Source organism: Solanum lycopersicum, chromosome 9 (assembly GCF_036512215.1).
Source record: "Solanum lycopersicum chromosome 9, SLM_r2.1".
Lineage (NCBI taxonomy): Eukaryota > Viridiplantae > Streptophyta > Magnoliopsida > Solanales > Solanaceae > Solanum > Solanum lycopersicum.
In genome coordinates, this window is record NC_090808.1 from 65368204 (window position 1) to 65389777 (window position 21574).

The window sequence follows — 21574 nt, forward strand, 5'->3', positions numbered from 1 at the left end:
GAAAAAAAATTGAAACGAGAATAGAAGTATAATTGTGTCCAACGTATTCATTTTTTGGTTTAACTAAAATGTATTCGTTGTATTTTATATTGGTGTATTCATTTTTTTGCTTAACAACTAGTGTATCTATTGTTATGTAGTTCACCTATTCAAAATCGAAATACTTAACCTTCATTCACAAATTCAACAAGTTGCTTACAACAATAACTTGAATTAACAAAAAAAATATAAATAACTTTACGACGATAAAATAAGAATTATGAAGACAACAAGAAAATTGAGTATGATGCATCACAATTTTTGTTAAACTGCTAAAGAATATGATCTGACATGTCTTTAAATAATTAATTTTTAGTTATAAAGTTAATTATGGGAAGTTGCTCATTGTATGAACGCGATGTAAGGATAGGGGGTTATATTTAGAGTCAAATCCTTTTATAGTTTTTTTGTATTTAAAGATGTATTAGCATATAAATAAAAGAAATAAAAAACTATACAAAAATACAGCTAAAAAGTGATATAAATTATAGTCATTTATTGTAAATTAAATATTTATAGTTATTGGTATTCATTAACCCTATAAATATAGTTATTTTTGTAAGTTGCTCTATTTTTTAATCGTATAGAGGATATTTATATGAGAAAATTACGACGTTTAGCAAACTTATACTACTTAATTACTCATCATAGTTGTAGTTTACTATAATTATCACTTGCGACTAACATTATACTAATTACGTAGGCTGACTTCGAGTTTATATAATTAGTCACGTTTCTATATGCATAATTCATCAGAATATACAAATACATATGTATAATATACAATTATCTAACCGATATACATATACAATTTACCTCTCACCCATTTTGTGCCCTCTCGCGCTTGCCTCTCTCCTCCCTCTCCCAATCTCGCTCGCCTCTCTCCTCCCTCTCTCAATCTTGTGCCTCTCTCATCTCTTTCCCAATCTCGTGCCTCTCTCATCTCTTTCCCAATCTCGCTTGCCATATATAAATGCATATGTATTATATACAATTATCTAATCGATACACATATACAAGTCACCTCTCTCCAGTCTCTGTCCTCTCTCGCTCACCTCTCTCCTCCCTCTTCTAATCTTGCTCGTCATATATACAAGTACATATGTATAATATCCAATTATCGAACCGATATACATATATAATTCACCTTTCTCCCACACTTTTCCCTCTCTCTCGCCTCTCTCCTCCTTCTCCCAATCTCACTCATCTCTCTAATCCCTATAACATATAGCTGTAATTGTAATTATCAAATTTATAACTATGAAGAGTAATTAGACTATTTTTACGTGGTTATATGAAAAAATTCTTCTTTTTATATCTAACTACTGTTATTTTTGTTGTTAAAATACACTAAAATAAGGAGAGATGCGAATGAAATAGAAAGAAAAAAGAGATAATAATATATCTCAAATACATGTGAATTATTAATCTTATTCACATGTATTTGAGATATCATATGTATTAGGACAGGGAATGCTATTTTTCTACTAGATGTCGTATCTTGTAAACATATTCCGAATTAGGTCTGCTGTTGTATTGACTATTGTCGTATAAATACTTTTGTATGTACCAAAAATAAATTTTTGGGTACTTTTGTTCCTTTGTATAGATAAATAGAACATTGTTTGCTTTGGAAAAAGAATACTTTTTCTCCAACTTTCTGAAATGAAAAGTAAACGAATTTCATTCTCTATAATTTCAATTGCAAGATTTTTTTTAATCATATTTCCTTTTTTTAAAAAAAAACTTTACTAATTAATGGACTCATCTTATTTTTATTTATCAACATAGTTTGACTAGGCACATAAAAGAGAGAATAATTTTTATGTTTGACTAGGCACATAGAAGAGAAAATAATTTTTTCATCATTAGATCAATTTATATCAAAATTATTGTGTATCATATAAGCACATCACTAAAATATATGTTGTAGTTATAAAATTTAGAGAGCTAGTATTGTTTTTAACGGACCAACAAATCAAAATTAATTTTAAAAATAACTAATTGTTGTAATAAATAGAGAATTATTATTATTATAAATTTATAATTAGCTTAAATTGTATCAAAATGTTATGTGATTATAAAAGTGTGTTGATTAAATTTAGAAAATTATAATATTTTTAAACAAACTAAAAAGGAAATTGTCCACGTAACTTAAATAAATTATTAGTTTAACTTATGAGTTACTTAAATGAAGAGTTATTTGCAAATAACATTTTTATCTTCTTAAGTTATTTATGAGTTACTTAAATTGACAGTTATTGAAATAACAATTTTATCTCGTTAAAATATTACCTAATTTATATGGTTTTCGAAAATAATATCTCGATCTCCGCCATTTACTACCAAGAGCCTATTAGACTCCCCATTATACTTGCTCTATGAGTATTTTTCATTTCTTGAATTTCTCAATTTTTCTTAACCCAATGGAATCAATGGATCATTAAACATCTCTTTATCACTAATTACTGACAGTTTGACAGATTTCATCAGTTCTACACACTTAAACCTCTTTAATCTTGATCGTCTAGTTTCAACTTTAAAACCCCTCTTCTCTTCATTTCTCTGCTGCTGCAGCAAAAATCCATTGTGGGTTTTCTTCGATTTGGCCTAAAGTTCTAACTTTCAACAGTAAGTTTTTCGTTTGTTCTCTGTTTTGATTTGATTTTAGCCTTTGTGATACCCCCTGTTGTTTATTTCGAAGTAAATTCAAGATTCACTTTTGTTTTGGGGCACATTTTAACAAAGATCAGAGATTTTAGTTAAGAAAAATGTAATCTTTTTTCATCTTTAGCCCCATAAGATGAAAGAAAAAGAGATGGGGTTAGTTGTTAGGGTCCAAATTTAGGAATGGAAGGTAGTAAGCCTTGGTAAGGTGCTGAAGCATTGTATTAATGATTTATTGCTTTTGAGTAGAACTCCATTTTATAAATGTTAGTATTAATCATGCTCAAACCCATGATTGTTCCATTTCTGGTCATGAAGTGGGAAGAGAACCAAAGAGGTCTTAGGTTCGAATCCCAGGTGGGCCAGACTTGTTAGGTTTTTTTTTTTAGTGGGAGGTAACAGCTCATGGTTGAGTAATCAAGGCGTGCGTAAGCTGGACTGGACAACATTGTCCAAAAAAGGGATCTTTCATTTCTGGTCATGTTGCTGAAAGTGCAAGACAGAGGGGGGAATGCAAGACGGGGGTGGGTGGTGAACTGACTTCTTTTTATTATCTTCGTCAACTATCTTAGAGATGAGTCGACTTACACTGAAGGAGATTCTAAATATTAAAATAACTATAAAGGTAAAGGCAGAAAGTAGAATGACACTAGATGTTTTATACTGGTTGGGATTTAATGTGGATCTTAGTCCAGTCCCCTCGGGTTGCAAGGGTGTTCTCTGTAAGCTCTTGAAGTTTGTCTTGTCCAAGTCCTATGAAGTGTGATTCCCATGTCTTCACTCAATCTTTCTCACTCTTGATTTATACAATGTCTCACTAACAATACTTTTCCTCTCCTCTTTTTGGATACACAGTTATATTAAACAAGAAATATAATGTTGGTTAAGAGTAGAGCAATGGTATTTGAGAAGGTTTAGACAAGTGTATATCTTCTTCATGTCTTGTTTTCTCCTTTTATAGTTCCTTGATCTAGCCATTGAGGTCTTTGACAGAGATGGAGACCCCCTATGTTGCTCGGACTCTTCGAAAATGTCGATGGATTGTGTCTCGGATACTGAAGACTCCATTAATGGAGTTTTGAAGTGTACTGAATTACAGAGAGAAATCAGAACAGAAAGGAAGAGAAGAGAGACATTGAGAGCAAAAAATTAACCTTTACATTGTAGCTCAATATCTATTTATAGACCATCACATTGTAACTACTTTCTTAACTAACTATAGAAGCTTCTAGAACTTTCCTAACAACTTTAACTAACTCACACCATACAGCTTGTTCAATCACCTAAGCTGATCAACACTCTCCCTCAAGCTTTATGACTGAAACACATTCCTCATTCCAAATTTGCTCATCAAGGTAGTATGTTGTATCTTTCCAAGACTTTTAGTTAGTAGATCAGCCAGTTGATCCTTAGTGTTTATGTGTTGAGTTTTCAGCATCCCTTGGCAAATTCTTTGTCTAACAAAGTGACAATCAATGTCAAAGTGTTTTGTTCTCTCATGAAAGATTGGGTTAGCTGCAATCTGGATGGCTGCCTTGCTATCACAAATCATATTTAAAGTGTTAATTAGCAGAAATATGTGATATTTGGTTTTATATTTTCTGTGTCAAGTCTCTAGTATCTCACTAGTCACTTGTGTACAACATTCAAGCTGTGCAGTTCCTCTTGATTCTTGTCGATCTTTTTCAAGCAACGGACGAACTTCGTTTGGTTCTTCATAACTATAGAGCAGTGTACTACACTGTACTTTGTTTTTTTTGTATCAGTTATAAGAATAAACTTAACATTTATTTTGTAATTATGATTCTTCTCTCTTGGATGGCTTCTTGATCGCCAGGTGGTTTTACTTTTATAGTTGGCAACACAGTGTATTAGAATAATGGGAGTGAGTCTGATGTTTCGCTTTATTACATTTTCCTCAGCATAGAAAGTTCTCCAGCTTCTATATCAGGATTCTTGAACATAATCTGTGTTGTGCATCTATTTCAAGTTACAAATGGAAGTGAACGGATTTGATAATTTAACACCTCATTATGCATTAATAAGAATGTGTAAGATTGTGATACAGCAAATAGTTCAAAGCACTATTGCATAGATCTTTGTGCATCATACTAATAAAAAAACAAAAATAATTTAGCATCTTTTCATGTTTATAGTGGAAGATGGTGAGAAGATTAGCACTTCAGAGGTAAACGATACCTGCATAACGGATGGTTTTCAACTCAGGCCTGTTGCATTGTTGGAGTCAGGAGAAGGCTTACCTTACGCTCCTGAAAATTGGCCAAATCCAGGTGATATTTGGACTTGGAAAGTTGGGAGAAGAGTGAAAGCTTCAGGATACTTTCAAGATAGGTACTTGATTGCTCCACCAAGACTTCAAGAAAACCCAAGAAAGAAAATGTGGTTTTTGAGTAAGCTATCTCTTAAAACTTATCTCAAAACAAACTACCCGGAAACTGATACCAATGCATTTTTCTCATCATTCGTTTGGGAAGTTCCAGCTGATTTCAATGCTTTTTTCACGTCGCCTGAGGGCAAAGGTTAGTAGGAGGATTATCAAATTTCTGACACTTCTTGATGAGATATTTGGACACTATCACGTATTATTAGGTTTTTCCTGAGATATAATTTACTGTTAAGAGATAAATAACCTCCCATTCTATGATTACACAGTGCTGTCACTTGGCTCTCTGTCTTTCTGTTTTGTTCTCTGTATAGGATCCTTAGACTTGAAAATTTGCAACCACACTAGCATAATGATTTTTACATCTGTTCCATTCTCTTGTCTAAGCATGGTGTGATTACTTAAATGTCTAGAGCTGCCTCAAACAGCGTTATTATTGTTGCTCTTGGTTATAACTGTTTACGTGCAGCATCCTCTTCATCTTGAGTTGATTAGATTCTATCATACTTCTTTCCAAAGCATCATACCTGTGACGTTACTCGTTTACTTTTGCTGTTAATCTAATGCTGGATTTTTCTTGTCTCTCTATTCTTTTTCCTTGTTTGGAGACACCTGTAATCCTTTATTTTGAAGAGTGCAATATCCTACAGGCATTAATTTTTAACACATTAATAAAGGGTAGGACCAGGAATCTTCTCCACACCCTTGACTTATAACATGGAGCCCGTGTGGTTTGATGAATTAAAAGTAGTTAATAAGTATTTCAGATATAAGGTTATGTTCAAGCATATCTTCTTAACTAAGATAAGAGCCAAGTACTCTTGAGAGTTCTACTAAATTCATAACGTGCTAGCCTATAAATAGGGTAATAGGATCCTCATACTTGTTTAAGACACTTGAATTGAGTACCATATTATGAATGGATCCCTTCCTATTCTTCTATCTCATCCCTCCTATTTCTCTATATCTCTCTCATTTTTTTCCTTCTCCCTTCTGGTGCTCCATCAATTCTGGTATTGGAGCTAAGAGCACAATTCATTACACTACAGTCTACACCCTTCACTTTTTTTTTTATAACCGAGGAATCAGTCTATGACCCGCCCCTTGGACCAATCACAACCTTCTAAACTCGGTGGATAATGGGCCCGCCCCTCTACCCTTCTCCACTTAACCGGGCTTCGGTGTGAGGCTTGAACCTGCAACCTAAGCCACAAATCCTCCACCTTTTGCTACTCGAGCTAGGCCTTGGGAGGCTTACACCCTTTACTTATAAAAGAACCAATCCGTCTACTTTCCACAATTTAAATAATCCATATCATTTAACCATCTTTTTCTGTAGTTTTTCAAGAGTTGTAACTCCTTATCCTATAGATATGACAGCATCACGGCGAGATCAATGTAAGCCAAAGTGAAGTGGGGAAGATGGACCTTGGAGTAGAAACTTGGACAAGACGACAAGATAATTGAAGTGGTTGGAACTTGTTGGGGGGTTCAACAATGCAATGGCACAAAATTCCGGTCTTGATGACTTGTTTGTGTTTCCAAATGGGTTTGGACAAACCAAAAGTGCTTATAAGTTATAAAATCATAAGTGAGGAGTAATCAACTTATGTTATTTGGTTGATTTGGACTTATAAGCACTTTCAGTGTCAATACTAAAAAACCCATAAAAACTGACCATTCCGTTGCTTTTTCAATGCATTTTTAAAGGAAAATTGGCGGTCTTTTAGAAAAACCGACCCAAAAATGTGCGAAAACTATAAAAAGCTTTTTTTTTTTAAGAAAAAAGAAAACTGACTAAGTCCCTCGGTTTTCAATTATTATTTTAACGATAATCCAGGGGCTCCTTTGGTTTTTAAGTGCAAAACTGCAGTTGAGGAATATAAATTATAAACAGCGGAAGTATTCCATCAAAGTGCATGTGTGGTCTAGTAGTAGAATTGTTCAATGTCATAGCAAATACATGCGTTCAATTCCAAGTAGCTACTCATTGCTCTTAAACATAAAAAAAATTAACCTAGTTGGTTGTTTTGTAGCTGTTAAAGATGTTGATTTGAAAACCCTCAGTCCATTTACAAATATTTGGATCATATTAGTACATAAGAAACCAACTGAATAGCCTTGACTTGGTCTTCACTTTGTCATGATACTAACCACAAACATCCGGTTCCAATTTTCTATTCGACAATTAGGAGAACAAAAAGTAGTTGCTTTCTGATATCCATGTTGATTGTTGCCTTTATATTTGCTTGATGTTTAGTTTTAAGACATTTTTGTGGAACATGTTGAGCCACATATTAACTTGTCTATTATTTCTTGACATTTCTATTTTTACAATCACATTCTTTTACAGCGGAACCTCTGCCTATTTCTCAATCACCTAATCCTGGAAATGCCCATAAAATTGGCCAATCACCCAACTCCGGAGAGGCCCATAAAACTGGCAAATCAGCTAATTCTAAAAAGGTTCGTAAAACTGGTGAAGGAGGAGGAACTTCTTCGCGGAAAAGGAAGCCCAATATGAAGCAGGAAGGAAGGTATTTATGGAAGAAAGTTAATTCTAACATCACCAATACCAAAGTTTCTAATGCACTCCTAGTTAAGGAAGAGAGCGTAGAAAACAATGAAGCACCAAATAAAGTGCAAAGTTCTTTGTTTGACAGTCCTGTGTCTGATGACAATGCAACCATTTCTCCTCTAAACTTTCACCAGGAACTAGCAACTCCTCTCAAGGATTCTCCTCTCACAGTAACTCCAGAGGATTTTGATAACTACATTAGTTCACTTGATGACATTCTACATTTGCCTATTCACGGAAGCCCAAGCATTATCTCTGGCTCTTGCGGAGAAAAAGAAATGACTGGAGCTCGAAAGAAACTTGTTAACCTCCTACGTATTGGTTTTCCTGCTTTATTTAACTCTGACAGACTTACTGAAGTTGCAGCCTTGTCTTTGGAGCTGCAGAATGAACCTAACCTCAGTGATAGAGAGCTTTCAATGCTGAAGCTAGTCCAAGAAATCCCACTAGCCAGCAAAGATTTCCTAGAAGCTAAGCGAGTTACTAAACAAGCTGACAAATTCTTTGCTGACCTCGAGGCTAAAGTGACTCATGTATCTACGCTAAGGGATGATTACAATGCCTCAAAGAAAGAAATAGCTCTACTTGAGGTTGAAGATATGTCTACTTCCTCAGCTATACAAGAAATTGATGATAAGATTGCCATATTGCAATCACGCCGAGCTGCATTAGCTAAGGTTGCCAACAGAACCAACAAGAAGATAGCTGAAGCGAAATCAAAACAAAGGATGGTGATGGGCCATCTTCCAAAGATGGTAGATGAAATTCAGGTGGCTAACTCCGAAAGCTCAGAATGGAAACTCAAGAAACAAAAATCGGCAGAGAAGGAAGTCGAGATATTGACCAAATTTGCTCCACTCAAGGGATTCTCCATCTAATTGAACTTTCTGTTGTACAGTTTAGTTCAGTATCTGTTGCTACATTTGTGTTTTCAAGCTTCAGGAGTTTGATCTACCCTTCTTTGCCATTAGGGATTGTCTTGTAGGTTATCTAGTTCTCATGAATCTCTGATTCAGACAGACAGGGGGGGGGGGGGGATCTCTTATCCTTTATTTATTTAGAACTTTTGTTCTTTTCATCCTATGTAGAACTCATTCAGTGTGATGTTTCTGCTGTTGTAATAAGATATGTTTAGGAGGAGTCAACTAGGCAGAAGTGAAAGGCAACTGACTTGCAATCAAAATGCCACAACAAAAATATCATTATTGTGCCTTCGAGGTTTAGTGGTCAACGAAATCAGTTGATGCCACAACAAAAACATCATTATTGTGCCTCCCAGAGTGAGGTCTAGTGGTTAACGAAATGAGTTGAAAGTTACGAGGTTTTAGGTTCATCTTTTGGGAAAGCAAAAGTACTTGTGATTTCTTTTTGTTTGTCCAAATTCAGGTTGATAGAATCACCCAATACCTAAATTGGTGGGAAGTAACAAGTATGATATAGTTACAATTGAAGGGTACACAAGTTAAATTGAACATTAGTATTGTTATGTAACAAATCAAAATGTTTATCACCTCTAAGGTGGCTGTCTTCCTTTTATTATTATTTTTAAATCACCAAAATTAAACTTATATTAAAGTAGTAGGCAAAGGCTTAACGTGTTGGTCGTTAGACATTTGGCAAGAAAAATATAAATATCTTTTTAATATTTATGTTTTTCTTCGAGGTTGAGCTCGTCATATTGGATTTGCTTAGTATGAGTTATTTTTCTTGTGTGATTTGCGAACTATTACATAAGAGTAGAAAATTTACCTTGTGTACACTTAAAGAGTAGTAATTATGATTTCCATGTCAAATATATATACTCTCGCATGATACTAAAGTGTCGCAATTCTCGCTTAGGATCGTTTAATAGAATGTAATAGAAAAATAATTATATATTATTTTTATATATTATTAAGTATCTGGTTTGTTATGTTTTTTAATCTATATATATTTATTTGGTATTAAGATATGTATAACTACCGTGAAAATTTATGATATATTAATAATGTGATACACTAGCATAACTAAAAATACAGTTTAATTCTTATAACCTTTTTCATCATATTATGAAGAGTATTTTTGTAAAACCAATCAATAATATTCTCCGGTATTTAATTTTAGAAAAATGTGTAATATATTTATACCAAACTAAGATTGGTTCGATTTTTTTATTTTGGTTCAATTTAATTTAGTGTTTTTAAATCATTTTTTCCGTGTGAAGAAAAATAAAGTGGAAATATGATAAAGTATTAATGTTTCATGTGCTTAATAAAAATAAAGAGAAGGTAGATATATAATATTATGTTTGGTTTCTCCCATACCTGAATAAATAATGAAGAGAGCAAATATAAGGACATACAATATATGAGAAGGTACATAAACAAAAGCTAACAAGCGTTCTCTAGTTGCTACAATGAACAAAAGCTAACAAGCGCTTGCTATAACAATAGTTCAGACTTAATTGTCATTATAATTTTATATGAGTAAAACAATTAATTGGCCTAAAGGGCTAGTTGAAGTAAAAAGTTTAAATGGGTCATGTAAATATTTTGAGTAAAAAAAGTATAAGTATAATTAATTAAGCAATATAATTAAATATTTTAATATTTATTTAATAAAACTTCGATTCTTCGGTGCACCGTAGTTTCGGAACCCTTACATCGAACTCCGGATAGAAGAATCAAAGTTTCGAAAATAAAGATTTAACACCGACATCGAAGAACCAAATAATTCTTTCGATTCGATTTTTCAATGTTTCAGTATTATGTCCACCCCTACCAAAAGGTGGGGGAAAAGGAAGTCGAACCTCTAATGGACCTGTACACATAAAGAACTCTCGACGTCGAGAGAGACTTGATATTTTTGAAGTAACTCATTGAGTGCTTTCTAAGAAGAGCTTAGAAGAAGAAAATGAAATAGGAACAACTAGGGGGTGTCAAAAATGAAACCAAACATAGGTAACCCGCACAGAATTTTAGGATTGGGCTCAAGATAATTTGAATTGGATACAATCTCAAACCCATTCAAGCTTAACTCATTGAAGAGAATTTTCAATTGATCCTAATTTAATCTCCAATTTTAATCCGTTTTAAAACTTTTTATTAAGATATATTCCTATATCAAATGCATGAATTATTATCTATTTAACATCTTTTAGGATTGATATACCACTTGTTACTTTTTCAACAAAAAGTTCTTTAGCGAAAACTCAAATTATGATTATAAAAGTTAAATATGAATATGTTAAATTATTGAGATTAATCGGGTCAAATTGAGCGGATCAAGACCCAACCTGTTTTTTAGCTCATTTGAGCCCAAAGTAAACTTGAGGGGGTCAAGACACAACCCGATTTCTATTCAACCCATTTAAATATTTTCAGTTTCAATATAACCTGCCTATTTGACATCCCTAGGAACAACTACGCTGGTTATAATAGATTTATTGATTTAGCGGTTTTGACAATTATTTTATCATTTTTTATTATGAGGTTACCGATTCTTAGCGGCTTGAAGTTTTTTTCATGGGTTAACCAATAACCTAAATAAATTATATTCATACCATTCGGTATATGAGTTCTTGACTAAAAATTTATTTTCATACTTTTATTTTTTGTTATCTTGAAAACTCGATTATTCACAATAAGCTAATATTTACTTTTGAGCAAAATAAAATCTATCTAATCATAGCATGATTCATTTAATTTCTTAATTTGTACAAAATTATAACCGATAAACTTCAAAATTAAACTAAATTGACATTATTTATACTCGTTAAAAAACACTGTTCTTGTACAACTCATCAAACCCACCCCTTAGGTTTAAAGTTTAACTTTTTACCCTTATATTCAGGAAAATTCCCAAATCCTGTCGGCGGAGAAGCAGTGGGCTGACTGAGACATAGCAAGCAATCGCCGGAAAACGCAGAAGTGGTTGAGATATCACAAGTAGTCGCCGGAAAAAAGGAGAAGAAGTGGCTGAGATATCACAAGCAGTCGCCGGAAAACGAAGAAGTACAGTTTCATTTCTTGAAATTTATAGAACCTATACATTTCTTCTTTGTTCGATTAGGGATTTTTTTTACAAACAATCAAAAGGTACCTTTTTGTGTGTAACCGGTGTGCATTTCTAAGATTTTTGTATTACCATTGTGTTTGATATACTACTGTCTATACTTGGAGTTCCCCTTCTTTTTTTCTTTTGAATAATTGTGCACATATACGATTTGTCTCCCATAGTTTTTCTCAATTGTAGAACAACATTTCTGAAATTCTTAAATGCAGTTGCTTTTTAAGTATTGACTTGTGTTGCTGTGATCATTTGCACTCATTTGTCTCTAAAATTTGGATGAAAATTGTTGACAAGTGACTAATTAAATAAATTGAGTTGTGAACATACTTCATTTTTGTTGAAATGTTGTTGAAGTTGTGAACTTGTTTTTATCCAATTTTGTTAGAGGGATTTTGTTCATGTGTTGATTAAAGTTTAAATAGATCTAGAAAAATAATCTAATAACCCAATATCAAATTACATTTGAAGTGAATGGAGAAACTTAATAATGATATAACGAAAAATATCATGAACTAGGATTAGGGACATTGCTTATGAAAAAATAAAACTTACATATATAGTAATAGTGCAAATAGTTAAAGATAAGGGTAAACATCGTAAAGACTTGATCTTTCTCACTTTCTGGTACCATACTACCTTCAACTTCACCTTTTTCGGCCTCATCCTCGTTGAGACTTCTATCTGGATCAGTCCTCATTCTTGTCGAGGACCGAGTGAATCATATTTTAGTCCCAAGATTTCACACATATTTCGAATTTCTCGATATCATCAAACTTAGCACTTGTGTTGTTCGACAATAATATGGCCCTGCACAATCGAATGGTTGTGGTAAATATTTTGGAAGGCCATCAGTTTTTGGATATACTGAATTAAAAAAAATCTCAATACAACTTCTCATTTTCTGGTAGGCCCAATACCCTTCTTCATCTGCCTGAAAGAATTTAAGATTCTTTCAAAGCATGAAAGGCGGCAAGTATTCTTTTCAACTCTAAGTTTTCTTAATACAAGGCTTGGATGATTGGTGGTTCATCTCGAAATTGACTGTTTCGAGAAGTTACGTTACCGCTTGATATAACAGCAGATTATGCCTGCGGCATAAGATTTCTTAATGACATCTCTTCCAATATAAGTCGATCCACTTAAATCTTTCTCCATAAATCTGTACATCTTCTGGCTTTGTAGAGTGTGCATCTCTATTCTTGTGGACAAGTTAGAGATGCCAATTTTGTGGAGATCCCTTGGCTTCGGTGTTATCAAAGGAAAAAACGCAAAAAAGCTCTAAGGTTGTTGGGGCTTTAGGCACGAAGCACCGAAAAAGCGTGAGCTTTAATGAAAAAAGGTGCAATGGGAGAAAAAGTACATATACATGTTCAGTCCAATAATAATAATTATAAGCATGAATGTCAAATATATGAACAGAGAAATTGTTTTTTTTTTTCTTCAAAAAAGTGAAATATCATTTGTTTGGTGTCTCCCCTTCATAAGAAGTTCATTGGCAAGGAAAAGTACGCCTTAGAACCTTGATGATGCCATTGAAGCGCACATTAAGTGAGGCGAAGCGCTCATGACGTTTTGAGCCTCGCTTCAGCGCTTAACCGCGCCTTTGACAACACTGCTAGGCTGGGACTATTCTTTTATCTGTGTTCTTTGCTATTGTATTCTTTACTAAGTTCAACTATTAGTCAACTCTTTTTTGTACAGAGGGGCAAGTGTGCTATGACTTTTATCTTATGCTGTTCTCTATAATTTTAATCAATAGAATATAGGCCTGTTTTCTGATTTGGACTTGTGGTGTGCCTTCTTCATTCTTCTATTATAAGGCTATAATCTACATAGTAATATGCATTTCTGTAAGATAGTAATTTCACAAACCTCTCATTTTTTGGATTTTAAGTTGATATATATTCTTTCTACACAGTTGAAACATCTAGCTACATGTCATCCTACGAGGATCCTGTGGAGGTTGACAGTTCTGCTGAATGTAATGGAGATACACGTAGTACCAATAAAAGTGAACTTCACCTTTATCCTGTTTCTGCCAATGATTCAGGCGAAGGTTTACCATATGCTCCTGCAGATTGGCCGAACCCAGGTGATAAATGGGCCTGGAAGGTGGGGAAAAGAATTGCATCTGCTGGCTACTTTCTTGATAGATATCTGTATCTTCCAAACCGTCTTCGTGGAAAGCGAGGTGTTTTCGCAAGTAGGCTTTCGGTTGAACAATATGTCAGGTCTGAGTTTCCAAGCACAGATATCAATGAATTCTTTGCCTCATTTAGTTGGAAGATTCCCTCAAAACTATTAAAAGGTCAGATTGGACACAACTTTGGTCATTTAGTACATTGAATTTTCTTCTATTTTTGGTATTAGTGAGAAACTTTTAGACATGGCTCACTTGGATGCATCACTTTCATGGAAAACGTGTGCAACTTGGAGCACCTTTCCGAAATTACTGATCTTAGTAGGCTCTGGGCTCTGCATATGTAACTGACTTTGTTCCATGCATGCTCTTTGCTGAGCTCTCTTTCACCATATTGGGGATCCTATTTATATTTCATTTTTAACTTTAACGCCATAACACCAATTTAAGAATATCTGATTTCTTTTAGAGGCTATGTGTGAAAATGAATATATCAATGAAACTATCAATACTCCATTTGTTTCAATGTATGAAACAGTGTTTGTTTGGGTACGGAGTTCAGGAAAGAAAGAAGAGGTTTGTAAAATTCTCATTTCGAATGAGTTGTCTCTATGATTGTAAATTTGCTTGCTGTCAGTTGCTTGCAAATCTTTTAGTTTTTCTTGTTGTACTTAAGCGAGTTACTTGTTACCTGATTTCACATTTGTCTTGTCTTAAAATTGTAGGTGACTGGTATGCTCAGCTCACATCTTCAGTCATGAAATCTGATTCTCATTTAGGAACCATTACGTGTAAGGCTGGTAATAGCTTGTGTGCGAGTGCGAGTTTAATAGAAGCAGGGAATCCTAGTCCAGAGACCATGATTTGTGACATATGTTGCAGTGAGCCTAGTTTTTGCCGAGATTGCTGTTGTATTCTTTGTTGTAAAACTATTAGTTCTGCTTATGGTGGGTATAGTTACATTAGGTGCGAAGCAAAAGCTGATGATGGTTACATTTGTGGACACATAGCCCATATAGACTGTGCGTTACGAGCTTATATGGCTGGGACAGTTGGAGGAAGCGTTGGCTTGGATGCGGAATATTGTTGTCGGCGCTGTGATTCAAGGACTGAATTGGTCTCACATGTCATGAAGCTTCTAAAAATTTGTGGATCAATTGATTCTCGAGATGACGTCGAGAAGATTTTGAATGTTGGCTTTTGCATTATACGTGGCTCGCGGAGAACAAATGCAAAACAGTTGCTGCGTCACATTAAATCGGCCATGGCAAAGGTATAGCTGACTTAGAGGTAGATTGATACTTTGTTTCCTCAAGGTATCTAGTAGTGCTTTTATGTGGTTTCAATTTACTGGAATGACCTCTATTGTATCTTGTATCAGCTTCAGAAGGGTGCCTGCATTGGAGATGTGTTCAAAGAAGTAGAATTCTTGAACGCCAATGGTACCTCCTCTGTCCTTTCCATTCTAATTTATGTCACTGTTTCCCTTTGGCTCATGTTTCTATACTTGACCGAGAAATTTGTTTGTGTGTGTAAAACCTTCTTGGGTCTTCAATTTGAATTTGTATAAATGCACGAATATATATATCTATGTGGACATGCATGCACTCTCTGTGAGCTATTTCTGTACTCTACATTTGTTCACAAATTCCAAAGGCATATCCTGCAGCTTAAGCATAATATGAACAGAAAATTATCGACCAAGAGTCTTCTGCATGAAATTGATTTAGGAGAGCCTCTGAATCAGGCTGAAGAGGAATTATTTTGGGGTAGAAACCGTTTGTCAGGTCTATCCCGCTGCTCCTAACCAGATGAAGGAGATAGAATATGTCCATAAAATTTAGTATAACCACCCCAAACAGAAAGGCATCAATCTGTTAGGGAACAATCAAAAAGAATATAGTGATGTTGTATTAGTGAATTACAAGAGTAAATGGGAGGCACACTGTTGTCTACGACATCATAGAATTGAACTTTCCTCCATTAATATGATGCATTGTGGGTTTTTGTGGTTCTCAGGTGAAACTGCTTAGGTATCTGGAGTAAGCTTCTAAGAATTAAGCAGGAAATCAAACTTGAGTCTCCCATTTATTAGCAATCCCAACTGTACGAATGAACATCAAGCACTGATTATATTAAGATTTTTCATTGTAATAAAGAGAGTATGGTTCCAGCAATCCACTATTTCAATGGTAACCATGAATGAACTTCATCAAGAAAAGTAAGGGTTATGCCACCTCTCAAGGCCTTAGGCTCAATTATTTTTGATTAGCTAAATAGATTTCACTAATGTTGGGGTAATCCCATATTCAAGGAGTATAACAAGAAGCAGAGAAACATACACCAAAACATGGTTCTCTCAAAAAGTCACAGAAGTCCCACACATCTATACCAACTGGAATCTCTCTGAGTGCATCAAAAAATAATTAAGAAACTAGAGAGACAAGACTACTCCTCACATGTACAAAAGCACTCTCGATTTTTTGAAAGCTCTCTTATTCTTCTCCTCCATAGAACTGACATAAGAGCTAGTGGGGCTATATCCCATGCCTCTAGTCTTCTTTTCTTTTGAAATTTTAGCAATTTAATGCCTCCTTTACTCTACTCGGTGTAATTCACTGTATTATAAATCAATACAGATTCTCCCACCGCAGATGGGTAGCTACTCGATAATGTAATTAGAGGCCTTCAATATCTACTCCCGAACATCTACACATTTAGCACCAGTTAACATGTGTCATCCTTTTCCTCAATACTCTTGGCTGTTAAATTTTTCTCCCTTAGCTGCAACCACACAAAGAAGCACACTTCTCTGAGAGTTGTAGCTATCCAAATTGAAAGATGCAGCTTTGGATTCACCCATCTCCCTATCTTGTTGATTCCTTCCGAATGTAAGATCTCAAATCATTTCCTCCTCATGTACTCTTGGAATATGCAGTATTTCAATTCTTTTTGGCTAGAAATACTGCATAAATTGAGGAAGGTGATTCTCAACACGTTCTCTCTGCACTTGTGCCGTCAAAAGCTAATTCTATTTCCATTGACCATCAGTCACCTTGAATATGATTTGGGTACGAACTCTTCTCATCCCTCATAATACCACCAAAACCTTCAACCATCTGTCCGTAAAGCATGCTCCTCTGTCCAAATTTGGATAACCATTATGAAATAAAGCTTTATTGAACACTGCACAGTCTCTCTCTCCAAGTTCTCCCCACTTCCTTAGGGACCTGACAGTCTTCTCAAAATGGGTCTCAAAACAAGATAATAAGAAGCTATTTGTATTACAGGTGCAAGATATCCGGTCCCATGAACTACTCAATCCAGACACTGGTGTGTGTGGTGATGGTATGGTGTGAGTTCACGAGTTATGGACATACTGAATCGCTCTGAGGTTGGTTTCCAAATCCTTCCTCAAACAGACTTAGTTTCCATTTGGGACCTCCCATTGATATCCAATGTCTCTTGGTATGATATTGGTGGGAACCCCTAGTCGTGCTCTTATTGACTGTTTCTTTTGTGCCCGAGATTTTTTTGTTGAGCTTGAAGTGCAACCATGTCTTAATCATGTTGGCGGTAGGTTGAATTTACTGGATTCTCTATTTTGTATTTTAGAATCCTTGGTCAGTTAACACGGCTATATTCCTTTCAGTTCATTACATGCTTGGTTTGTGAAGTCATTTAGGATGTTTTAGATCTTAAAAGATAAGAGCTTCTCATGGATCTGATTACTTGTTTTAGTTTCTTATTTGAACTAGTGAATTTTTGTCAGTCAGATTCAGTGATTATTTTCTTATACTAGATGAATGTATTCTTGAACTTGTAACTAACATATTAATTCATAACATCTTCTTGTTAATAAATAAATCCTGTTTCCAGTTATATTTACCATGTAGTGGTAGTGTGGTACCCTCACCAAAATGTCGCCTAATGGAAGTGACAATGTGTCCAACTACACCACACCTACTGCAGGTTCATCTGTATATTAGTTACTCTTAGGTTCTTCTTTACATTCTAGTCCATCTTGATTTTACTCATTTTTTAGTAAGAACGATGTGCATGACTCGCCGTTTAGGAGTCATGAAGTACCTTTCGAAGCCTTATTCTTCTGTCACAATGTACAGGAAGGAGTTTTGAAATATGTGACGTATATTTTCATCTTAAATTTCCTTTTCTTTTTTGTATCTCTTGTATGTTTGTGTATATACTGAGATTTATCTGATCATTATAAGAGCATATTTAGTCAACACAGTAACTCTGTTCAAGAGCTTTCTGTTTGAATATCTCTCTTCCTCGCAAAGCTTCATTCCCATGTAATCTTTAAAGCCTGAACGGATGCGACTTTCTTTTGATGATAGGAGGAACACCTCATCATGAAGAGTCAATTCTTCACGAAAGATCTTCACCACTAAAGATGACTTCAAATTTTGACTATCGAGTTGAATCCCTTAAGCTTGAGGATGAAATTGATCAAACTCTGCAGGCATTGAGGAAGTCTCAAAACTTTGAGTACAGACTTGCTGAGGAAAGACTCCTTGTTCAAAAGAACTACATCATGAATCTATATGAACAGCTCGACAAGGAAAGATCTGATCTATCAAGCCATACAACGATGGTTGAAACAGATACTTTTGTTGATGCTGTTATACGAAGAGTAGACCAAATAAAGCGAGAAGTATTGAAACTCAAGGACATGAAACAGGTGCAAAATGGATTTGGAAGTACTTCTAAGACAATACTCAAGGATTACTTTGGTCTAGAAGCAGAATCTTCCTAAAGCAAAGCTCTGCACTGTATCTTACAGAACATGTTTGGCAGTCTTATGTCAAAACTTTGCACATTATATCTTACAAATACATGTTTTGGTAGTCTTATGCTCATTGTATCTTACAACAAATAGATGTCAGGCAGGTCTTATGCCAAAGTTTTGTTCCGAGCGAAGTATGTTGTTGTAAGTTGTAACTGTCGAATTAAGTCTTCTGTATGTGAACATTTTCATGAAATCAGACTTATCTAGATTTTTCACAAGTTGGAGCGCAAACTGAGCTTATTTATTTAGGTTTTTTCTCATGTGCTTCTATTGTTGCATTATATTGCTATTGTTATTGCTTCTTGTTTTTTTGAATGTTATGGTGTGCTTTCCTGCATTATTCCAGGATCTTTTGAAAACAATCTTTTTATCTTTATGAGATAGGGATAAGGTCTAGGATACACTAAAACGAAAGAAAAGCTAATGTGTCGAGTACTATAAAATGTTTTTACAACCTTCACAATTTTGTAGGGAGTAAGCGCAAGTTCTAGGTCTCATCAAGCACAATGTTAAAGGTAACCTCAAACAAGACTATATTTTTTAGCTAGCGTGTGATGTTCATCACAAGGGATTTCATATTGGCCTCGACCTCCAAGTAGCACCCTCATCAAGATGGTTCTGCCATAACACTCTCATGAATGCGACCTCTTTGTTCCTTGATTTCTTAACTTGCCTATCTAGAATCTAAACGGGAACTTCTTCATTGAAAAGGTGCGTACGGTGAGACAATTGAAAAGCTAACATATTCATATTGGCCTCGATCTCCCAAGTAGCACCCTCAACAAAATGGTTCATCCATAACATTTTCACGAAAGCAACTTGTTTCTTTCTTAATTCGTTGGTCTAGAATCTAAACCAAAACTTCTTTGTAGAAAAGGTGCGTACAACGACACAGTCGAAAAGCGTACAAATATTACAAAATGTTTTTACTACCTTCACAATTTTTTCATTACAAAAATCTTTTCTTCTATAATACAAAAGCAAAAGAAAGGGGCTATTTTGCATTAGTAATAATGTTAAGTTTGGAATAGATAATTAAACTAGAATCAAGAGAAAAAACAATTTATAAACGAGAAAAATATAAGAATATTAGTAGTATTATTATAATTTACATGGAGAATAAAGTTCCCCGAGTCAACCATAATGTACAACAATTATTATTATTTATGGAGAATTAAAGAAAATCTGATTTTAGAATATTAATGATTTTTTTTTTAATTTTCTGGTTACTTACTGTACAAGAACAAGCCGGCCACCTCCACCCCAAACATCTCTACCGTCGGCGAACTCTCCGCCGCCACGGCCAGCTTTTGGCACCGTCACAATTAACTCACCGTCCACAAACACAGCCGTAGCCAGCTCCGGCATTGTCGTAGCCGGCAATCTGAACCTCCACGTATCCACCTTCAGCTCTTCCAACAACAGCTCCTCTATTCCGCCATCAACTCCGCCATCTCCGGCGCCATTTCTCACCACAATCTTCGTAATACCAGTATGAATCTCAACCGCCTGCACCCTAACACCTCCCGCTCCGCCGCTTCCGCCGTCGTCGAATTCCATCACCGCCACGAAACGGAAGAATTCCGGACCTTCCTCAACCGCCACGTCAGCATCGGAACGAAACGGAAGTTCTAGAACCTTCCCGAATACATGAGGTAATTTTCTTAGCTTCTTCATTGGATTCCCTTCCATTGCTGCTAAAATTTGTTCCTGTTGCTCCGAATCTGAACCCGACCCGATTCCTTCACGAATAGCAATATTTCGTTTCAGGGACATAGGATGAACCCTCATGCTATGAATTTGCTGGGTTCAAAAAATCCCAAATAATACAAATTATTGATGAAAAATTGTTGAAAATGAAAAAAAATAAATAAAAAAGAAATGAGAAATAAAAATGCAGATGTAATTGAATATATAAAGATGGTATGCATATACCTATGTATATATATAGTAATATATATTCAATTACATATTGCCTCTGTAAATATGGATTTGGATTTCTTGGAGGCCAGAAAGGAGGAGGAGAAGAAGGAAGAAAAAAATATATATAAAAAAGTAAATGAATTAGATACAATATGAGTTAACTAATTCGACTCGTCTGTTTATCACTCCTAATATTCAGGATAAATATAGATATATAATACGAGTATTTTAAATCTATATAATACGAGTATTTTAAAAGTTATGTATGTGTGAGAAAAAGATTTTTTTTAAAAAAACAATAATTTCGGTTAGGATTATAAAATTTTCCTAAATATTGCATCTTTAGCATAATATTTTATTATGACTTCTTTATTTATATATTTTTTTTAGAATTGCTTTGTTATACTTTTTTTCTTGAGCTGAAGGATAATCAATCTTTCCTTACTGAATAGCTTTACCAGATCATGTGTCAACTCGAGTTGCGGAGATAGAGAAAACTCGTTCTCTTTTAATAGCAAAGGCATTTTCGTGAAACTGAGCGATAACTTGTGTTTTGCTGTCTAGGAGTGTATTTGAGATGAGTTTGTCGATGATGATTGAACTAAGATTATTTCAAAAGAGAAAGGAAATGAGTCTGAAAATATAGGTGAAGAAGGGTTGCGAACTCAAATGATTAGATTTCAAATTGAAAGTGTTTAAAAGTAAAAAGAGAGGCTGAAAAAAAAAATAACTTGCCCAAAATAAAATGAACGAAACACTCCGTCAAGATTGTTGGAGAAGAGAGGCAAGGCCCAAGGCACTTGCCAACGAGCGGGGAATCAGCTTTGCTACCTGCTAAAATAGGAGTATAATCTGCGTATACACTATTCTCTTCAAATCCTCTTTGTGGAATTACACTATTTATGTTGTTGTCGAGATCAAAGGGTAGATCACTAGAGCACTTACAGATATAGGATACTAAAG

At 34.8% G+C, this 21574-nt stretch overlaps 3 protein-coding genes across 8 annotated transcripts; 2 read left to right on the forward strand and 1 right to left on the reverse strand.

The window, feature by feature from the left end:
- Positions 1 to 2386: 2386 nt before the first annotated feature.
- Positions 2387 to 8833, forward strand: LOC101245884 (uncharacterized). Of its 2 annotated transcripts, none has more exons than XM_004247519.5 (3): positions 2387 to 2670; positions 4863 to 5246; positions 7464 to 8833. In XM_004247519.5, coding segments are annotated over exons 1-3 (1488 nt in total). In that variant the 5' UTR covers positions 2387 to 2669; the 3' UTR covers positions 8567 to 8833. The 2 variants fall into 2 exon arrangements, with proteins under 2 accessions (XP_004247567.2, XP_069145351.1); XM_069289250.1 differs by having other exon boundaries at positions 2532 to 2670; positions 4933 to 5246.
- Positions 8834 to 11450: 2617 nt separating this feature from the next.
- LOC101245585 (uncharacterized) lies at positions 11451 to 18906 on the forward strand. Of its 5 annotated transcripts, XR_011211778.1 has the most exons (7): positions 11460 to 11680; positions 13657 to 14046; positions 14604 to 15151; positions 15260 to 15320; positions 15898 to 16099; positions 17169 to 17272; positions 18237 to 18906. XR_011211778.1 is itself a non-coding variant. In XM_004247518.5 (5 exons), exons 2-5 carry the CDS (start codon positions 13674 to 13676, stop codon positions 18653 to 18655), a joined length of 1401 nt encoding a protein of 466 aa, XP_004247566.2. In that variant the 5' UTR covers positions 11451 to 11680; positions 13657 to 13673; the 3' UTR covers positions 18656 to 18906. The 5 variants fall into 5 exon arrangements, 3 of the variants coding, with proteins under 3 accessions (XP_004247566.2, XP_069145353.1, XP_069145352.1); XR_011211777.1 differs by lacking the exon at positions 15898 to 16099 and having other exon boundaries at positions 11462 to 11680; XM_004247518.5 differs by lacking the exons at positions 15898 to 16099; positions 17169 to 17272 and having other exon boundaries at positions 11451 to 11680.
- An 844-nt stretch (positions 18907 to 19750) lies between these two features.
- On the reverse strand, positions 19751 to 20792 carry LOC101246180 (uncharacterized). The gene is made up of 2 exons (XM_010328370.4): positions 20624 to 20792; positions 19751 to 20491 (listed from the first exon to the last, which is right to left on the reverse strand). The coding sequence occupies exon 2, from the start codon at positions 20477 to 20479 to the stop codon at positions 19919 to 19921; it is 561 nt and encodes a 186-aa protein (XP_010326672.2). The 5' UTR covers positions 20480 to 20491; positions 20624 to 20792; the 3' UTR covers positions 19751 to 19918.
- Between the last annotated feature and the right edge of the window lie 782 nt (positions 20793 to 21574).

Bases quoted from the DNA above. Each gene is read 5' to 3' on its own strand.
- LOC101245585 (XM_004247518.5), top strand. From the start codon at position 13,674: ATGTCATCCTACGAGGATCCTGTGGAGGTTGACAGTTCTGCTGAATGT. The intron at 14,047-14,603 runs GTCAGATTGGAC...TTAAAATTGTAG, and splicing joins TCCCTCAAAACTATTAAAAG to GTGACTGGTATGCTCAGCTC. The intron at 15,321-18,236 runs GTACCTCCTCTG...TTTTGATGATAG, and splicing joins AGAATTCTTGAACGCCAATG to GAGGAACACCTCATCATGAA.
- LOC101246180 (XM_010328370.4), bottom strand. From the start codon at position 20,479: ATGAGGGTTCATCCTATGTCCCTGAAACGAAATATTGCTATTCGTGAA.
- LOC101245884 (XM_004247519.5), top strand. The intron at 5,247-7,463 runs GTTAGTAGGAGG...ATTCTTTTACAG, and splicing joins CACGTCGCCTGAGGGCAAAG to CGGAACCTCTGCCTATTTCT.